Raw genomic sequence first — 7,161 nt, forward strand, 5'->3', positions numbered from 1 at the left:
TGTACTTATGCCCGACATTTAAAAAGAACTTTACATGTGTTTACATTCATCACATTCATTTAATCCTTCTAAAAACTCTGTGATATAGTTATTGTTAAACCCCCTTTTTTACCAACAAAGAAATCAAGAGGTTGTTCCTGTCAGTCAGCTGCTAAGTGGCAGAACCAGGACTCAAATTCAGATGGTCTGGCTCCAGGGCTTGTGCTCATGCCCATACACTACTATGCCTTTCCAAGGATTGGGGAAGCTGAGTGATTTACTCAAATTTGAAAAGAGTGTTAGAACTGGAAGATTTTAAGGTGAGAAAACTGAAGCATAGAAAGGGTTGGAGTGAGGAACATAAAGGCTACCACAGTAAGGGAAAAAAATAAATTCTAACATTTATATCATGCTGCAGACTTCATCACAGCTCTGTCACAGGCACTATTATTAGCATCCTTATTTTGTACAGGAAGAATCCACAGAGGTTAAGTAACTTACCTTCAGTTACTTGGGTAGAAAGTGGTAGACTGAAATGTGAACCCAGATGGTCTGGCTCCAAGCCTGTGTTGTTAATCATCACACTGACAGTCACATCTGTGGGAAACTGTGCAGGGCCCATGGAGTTTCTGTATGGCTGCCCTGGCTTCTGTACACTAGGTGCTGGTGAAATGTGCAGCATCCCTGCTTGTTGGCTTGATTCCACTGAGACCTTAGATGTTAACTCTGGGAAGGCAGGGATTATGGCTTGTTTAACTGTTGAATTCCCAGAGCCAAGCACACAGCCAGGTATAGGGTAAATGTTTACTGAAGGAGGCAATGCATGGATGGATGGATGGATGGATGGTTGGATGGAAAGCCACCTGAAGCCTGGAACATTTATGTCCACTCCAGGGGCTTGTGTTCATGCACCATCCTTCCTCACATTCACTTAACTGTCCCAGGATAGCCACATCTCTTTTCTTCACTCCATCATGGAGGGGCTTGCACTATATTTTTCCCCGGGTGATCCAACCATGATTTCCTCGAGTCCCTTTAGGCTTATTTGTTCTGGCAATAGCTTCTGCAAGCATTGCCAGAGGCCAACAAGATACCCAGTAAAGGAGAAAGCCATGTGAACACCTTTTTCCCATGGGAAAATGTTTAAATGTTATGAGAGGTAATGTTTAAGTTGGGTCTTTAAGTAAAAATTACCAAAAGGGGAGTGGTAAGGATGTTCCAAGCAAAAGAAAGAACTTGAACAAAGTTATGGGGATGTGAAAGAGCCAGGGTATCAAAGGACATGGTATCAGTTCTGGGTGACTGGGGCAAATGCTATGGGAGAGGAGCTGAAGCTGAGGCTGCAGAAGCATGTGGGGATCATAATTATTTCACGGGATCATCTGCGTGGGAGGCCCAATAGAGCCCTTAGCAGCAGACTGGGGCACAACTGAGGATGGCTCCAGGGCTGTTTCTCACCAACAAGTCCCCTCTCCCCAGGAAGGAAGAATCTACCAAGTACTTCAACTTTTCAACTTCTGATGAGAAGAGCAAGAAAGATGCTGAGCATCGTTATCATGTGAGAAGCCGGGGAGCATCCATATCTTCCCTCCCGTGGTGCTGCTAATGTTGGGAGCTGCTGGGAGAAAGAGGAGCTGAGGGCTAGATCCAGGAAAGAAGTAGGATTTGGGATGCTCCCAGGACCACAATAATGTTCTGTCTCAATTTTCTGCAGGTGAATAACCTGAGTCAGCGAGATGTGACCATCAGCATTAATTTCTGGGTTCCTATCCTGCTGAATGGTGTGGCTGTGTGGGATGTGGCTGTAGTGGCCCCCTCACAGGTATCTGCTTGCCTTTCTAACTCTCCAGAGTCTGATCCCACAGTGCCTCACACCCTCTTACCAGTGAAATGTTGATCATTCTGTGGCTGTTTCTCTCTCTCACTAGAACCTCCCCTGTGTGTCGGAGAGGGAACCTCCCCAGCATCCTGACCTCCTGGCCCAGATTCCAGGGAGTCTTGTACTGGTGAGAAAGACCCTGGATTCCCATTGCAGGACCAGCTGCCTATTGGGGGAGATAGGGAAATGCATTTGCTAGGTTGGAGATCTATATATATGACCTACAATTGCTCATCTATTCCCCACCCCAAACCTGGCGGACTTCATTTTCTTCTGTGGTTCTCCCTTAAGTTAAGACCCTCCTCAATTTCATTCCTCCGCTGTCTCTAGAACTGCTCCATTGCTGAATGCCTGAGGTTCCGCTGTGACCTCCCCTCCTTTGGCATCCAGGAGGATGTTGACTTCATCCTGAAGGGCAACCTCAACTTTGGCTGGGTCAGCCAGGTGTGTAGGCCCAACAGCAGAGTCCCTCCCCTGGATTTGGGTGGTACCAGATGTGTCTGTGCCCATCCTCAAGCCAGGAGATTTCTCAAACTCTGAGCCTCTTCTTAGGGCTATTTCCCCAGCTCTGTCCCTGTGTATTGCAGACATTGCAGAAGAAGGTATTGGTGGTGAGTGTGGCTGAAATCACATTCAACAGGTCCGTGTATTCCCAGCTTCCAGGACAGGAGGCATTCTTGAGAGCTCAGGTAGGGACTATGTGGTAGGAGTGGCCAGGCTGGTAAGAGGGCTCCTATTGCTAAATCTCTGGTGCTGTGTGGGAGGCTCAGAAGCCTGGAGGGAGGGAGGATGAACGTCCATCAGTGAGAGAGTTATCCCTAAGCCCATGAGTGTTTCTATATCCCACCTTTTGGAGGAAGGGAAGGAGGGGAGGGATTTAAAATTGGGGAACCTAGGAAGAATCTGGGGTAGCAAGAGGTGTGAGTCTTTCTGATGAGGTCATCTCCACTCCAGGTGGAGACGGTGCTGGAGAAGTATGAGGTCTACAACCCCATCCCCATTATTGTGGGCAGCTCTGTGGGAGGGCTGCTGCTGCTGGCTCTCATCACAGCCATCCTATACAAGGTGAGTGCTTCTATCCTGCTCTTGACACCACCAGCAATTTGACCCCATTCTTTTTATAATGTAAGAAAGAGCTCACCTTGGATATAGGTGCACATTCTTCCTCAGTCATTGCATGTGAGAGATCCCCATTCACCTATGACATCACCGGTCCCCAACTGTTCCCCATGTCCATGCCTTCCTATTTGATTCTCAGGCCTCCTTTAATTGCTCTCCCTGTCTCTTCCACTCTCTTCTTCCTGTCTTTTGTACTCTCACCTTCCTCGCTACATGTTTCCCTTCACAGCAAATTGTAACACAAAATCCAGTGGCCTGGATTAGGTGTTGACACTACCACTGATTCTGTCTGTGACTGCAGGCAGTGTCTGTTCAAGGCCAGGCCTTGGTTTCTCATTCTGAAGGTGATTCCACCCGGTTCACTAAATGACCCAGTGTATCTAAAGGTTCTAGTGCAGTGCTTGAACATAGGAGGGGTTCCAGAAATGGTGATCCCTCTCTCCCCAGCCATCTCTTTTCCTTTCTTCCACTGGATTTCCTAATTCTCTTTTCCTTCCTCCCCCACAGGTTGGCTTCTTCAAACGTCACTATAAGGAAATGATGGCGGAAGCCGATGGGCAGACTGTTCCAGAAAATGGGACTTCAGACCCTCAGGTTGCCCAATAAGAAACTACCTCCTATTGTCCCTTGGACCTGTTATCCTCTGAGAGGTTTCCTGGCCTTCTTACTCCCAACTAAGTTAGGCCTGCAGGGGGAGAAATGTTCCACGTGAGGGAGGCTAGGATCAGGCTGCTTTCTCCTTTGGGAGGCTGCAGTATATCCACACAAAGTGCCTTGCCTGGGAAGGGCCATTTGTCTTGTCAAGGCTGTAACTGGAAACCCCAGAACAGGACCCTAACCATGCCCCTGGGCGGAGTTGATTTGCATTTCTACTTAGAAATACATGAACAATAGCCTCAGGCTCCAGTCTCTCTTGCTTCACTTGCCGCCAATGATCTTTCTAAAATACAGTACTAAACAAGCCACAATCTTCATCTATCTTTAGTGGCTCCCTATAATTTTCAGGTTGACATCTGAACTCTCCAGATTGATATTAGGATTCCAGTTCCATTTCTAGAGGGTGGGCTTTGATGCACATACCATGATTTGCTCTGTGCTTCCCTATCATCCTTATTCCTAGTAAAATACTGTCACTATCAGCACTTTGTCTCAGGAATCCCAGTCCAGATTTCCCAAACTGAACTGGGAATAAAATGTCTGCACATTGGAATTTGTAAACTTGGCTTTCAGGCTTTGTTAGCTTTGCTAGCTGGGAGGGGGGAATAGAACCCCAGCAGGAGCATTGCCCCAATGCCACTTTGGCTCACCCAGCTCCAGCAACTCTAAGAGATTAAGAGGTCCAGGACACTTTCATTTTTTGACATTGCAAATATAGTAAATTAAGAAATGCTGATACATAATTTTTAAAAGTGTGTATTTAAATGTTTGCCTTAACAAATTAACACATTACACAAAACGAATATATGTACCTTTGTTGAGAAATAAGTCAAAGATCTAAAATTCAGGCCTTTTAGGGATGTGGGTCCTGTACAATGATGCCCATGGTGTCCCTTAACCAATGGTGGGTGCCGGCCAGCCCTGAATCCTGGGACCAGGACAAGAAAGTTAAATAGAGGGGGAGGTTATTACATCCCTATATTGGGGTAACCTGACTTCTTATTCTACTCACTCAATTCTCAAAGCTGTCACTGATGGGAAGCTAATGGGGCTGTGGCAGGTGGGGGTAGGACAAGAAAATGGGCTCAGGTGGAAAGGTCTTTAGAGTGAAGCAATACACTGGTGTTTCTTACAAATCTTAAGAGATCGTGAAGGGGACACTGTTTGCATATGGTTAGTGATTGGCAGGCACTCTGAAGTCCTGTATCAGAGATCTGCTGCCCCCAATATGGTCACTGTTGCTATTATGCCACCCATCTTAGTATAAAGCTCAAAGTGATGCCTGGCACTGAGCTGGGTGTCAACACATAAGAGGTCATTTCCTGCCTTGGTGTGATCCCACCGCTGCTGCCACCTCCAAGGGGTTTGGGCCATGTGGATGTTCTTTTTTAAATAAATATTTATATTTATTGATTTGACAGAGAGAGACACAGCAAGAGAGGGAACACAAGCAAGGGGAGTGGGAGAGGGAGAAGCAGGCTTCCCTCAGCGTGGGGAGCCCAATGCGGGGCTGGATCCGAGGATCCTGGGATCACGACCTAGCCGAAGGCAGACAGACACTCAACCACTGCACCACCCAGGCGCCCCATGGGCCATGTGGATGTTCTAATTAGAAACACAGAAAGGGGAGGTAGTTGATCATGTGATTATAGGGGAAGCTGGAAAATGGCTCTTTATGGGCACCCAAAAGTATCTCCTCCTTTCATCATCATAGGGTCCAAAATCCCTCTGGAGTCTCCAGAAGGACCAAATATTATGCAATAGCTTTAAGTAGGTCTCCAGATTAGACTTTATGAGAATCCAGTTTTGGATTGTTGTTTCTCAAAATGTGTTCTGTGAATCACTGGTGGTCTCTGGTGGTCTCCTACGTGCTAAGTTTTAGAGAAAAAAAACTGCAAGAAGTAGTTTTTAACCCACACATCTCATACATTTGAAATGGTGACTTTCATAGAAATCTGTCTATATCCTTAGTATTTTGTTCCTAAAGACTGTCCATAGACTCCAAGGGCTGCAGTGGGCTCTTGTGTAAAATGAATTCAACAGGTGTTACTTTCACTTATTTTTCCTTTGCATATTATTGCTTACATTCATTTTATTTGATTTTTTTCAGAGTTGCTATTGTGTTGTGTTATATCTCCAATCACAAAAATGGAGCAATGGCTCAAAAGTTTTGGTTGAAACATAAAAATTAAGATAAAAAAGTGAATTGTTGCAACTTAGAATAATGTCATCAAAGTCAATATTGAATGAGACTCCAGTGCACATTTAGTATAGGGATGTATGAATGCTGGGATGAGTGATTCAGAGCCAAAAATAAATTATATCCAGAAAATATCATACCATTGAAATAGGATTTTATTGGGTCAGATATCTATTTTTTCCTAGGCTGTTGTCCATTATGAAACTTTGTCAAATAATGGCATGAAGCTATCAAAGATTTTGTGTCATTTCGAAACATGGCATAATGACCTTCCAGATAAGGCAACAAAGATTTCTTAGAACGACTGTAACATACTGCTTTCCCATCCCAAATCAATTCATTTTATCATTAAATACAGAGAAGACAGCAAAACTACAGTGGCATAAGTTAAAGTTGCTTGTATAGCAAAAGCATGTACAAGTCACATAATTTCCAATAAGCTTATAAAACCAGCAGTGAGGTTAATTTCTATACTGGAAGGTTGCTTTTGGCTATGGGTACAGAGGACAACCAAAATGCACAAGGGCATATAAAAGGCCTTCACACAAGAGGTCCAGATATAGTCATTGGTTAATTCGGTTGCTCGACAATGACATTAAGATGCAGCCATCTTTGGAGTGCTTTTGCTTTAGACCATCCTCTCATCATTACAAGGTGGCTGCCATAGATCCAGGCATTTTGTCCTCAGATAATAGTGCCCAAAGGCAAGAAGAGCAGTGTGTGGGAGGAGGTCATCAAGAGGACATGACCATTGGTTGATCCGGGCAACTAGAGGCTCTTCATCCCCTCCCCTGTCCTTGGGATGTATACTCTGCCCACCATTCCCACAGTGGGAGCCATTTTCAAGGACACAGCCTTGAGAGAGCAATGTGTTATTGAGCGCATGTGGATGGTACTGTGCCTAATCCCAGTTCAGGCCTCTATATAAACTTAAGATTCTGGATGGTAGGTGTAAAGATTTACTTTTCTTGCAGCTGCCCAAGACAAGCCTCATAGTAATTTCTCTTGCTTATTAACCCAGCTATCTACCAATCTGGAGTGGCCTGCCTCTTTCTTCAGTCTTTCTCTGCCTTCTGTATGGGGCCAGTTTCAAGTTTCAGTCTGGGAATTCCTGAGATTGCAAACCAACCACTTGCTAGCCAGCCAAGAGACTGAAGAAATGTGCCTTGGGAGTTGGCCATGATTTTTATGTGGAGAGGGGTGACCCATATGTCAGATGCATGTGAATCACCGCATGAGTACAGGGACGTCCCCTAAGTGGTGAATGGTCTGATGTTCTTGTTTGAGGAACTGCAGAGTGCAACGCAGCAGAGAAGGGAAACTTATG

General features: G+C 45.3%; 1 protein-coding gene across 1 annotated transcript; it reads left to right on the forward strand.

Moving 5' to 3' along the window:
- The first annotated feature begins 1,252 nt into the window (after positions 1 to 1,252).
- LOC113932136 (integrin alpha-D-like) lies at positions 1,253 to 5,862 on the forward strand. Its single transcript, XM_027610685.2, has 7 exons — positions 1,253 to 1,537; positions 1,694 to 1,801; positions 1,908 to 1,985; positions 2,189 to 2,302; positions 2,446 to 2,547; positions 2,813 to 2,923; positions 3,485 to 5,862. The coding sequence occupies exons 1-7, from the start codon at positions 1,415 to 1,417 to the stop codon at positions 3,581 to 3,583; spliced, it is 735 nt and encodes a 244-aa protein (XP_027466486.1). The 5' UTR covers positions 1,253 to 1,414; the 3' UTR covers positions 3,584 to 5,862.
- The last annotated feature ends 1,299 nt before the right edge of the window (positions 5,863 to 7,161 follow it).

The sequence above is a fragment of the Zalophus californianus genome, chromosome 10, assembly GCF_009762305.2.
Source record: "Zalophus californianus isolate mZalCal1 chromosome 10, mZalCal1.pri.v2, whole genome shotgun sequence".
Taxonomy (NCBI): Eukaryota; Metazoa; Chordata; class Mammalia; order Carnivora; family Otariidae; genus Zalophus; species Zalophus californianus.

Excerpts from the sequence above, each read along its gene's own strand:
- LOC113932136 (XM_027610685.2), top strand. The coding sequence starts at position 1,415 with ATGGCTCCAGGGCTGTTTCTCACCAACAAGTCCCCTCTCCCCAGGAAG. Across the intron at positions 1,986-2,188 it reads TTCCAGGGAGTCTTGTACTG|AACTGCTCCATTGCTGAATG; the intron begins GTGAGAAAGACC and ends CGCTGTCTCTAG. Across the intron at positions 2,303-2,445 it reads ACTTTGGCTGGGTCAGCCAG|ACATTGCAGAAGAAGGTATT; the intron begins GTGTGTAGGCCC and ends TGTGTATTGCAG.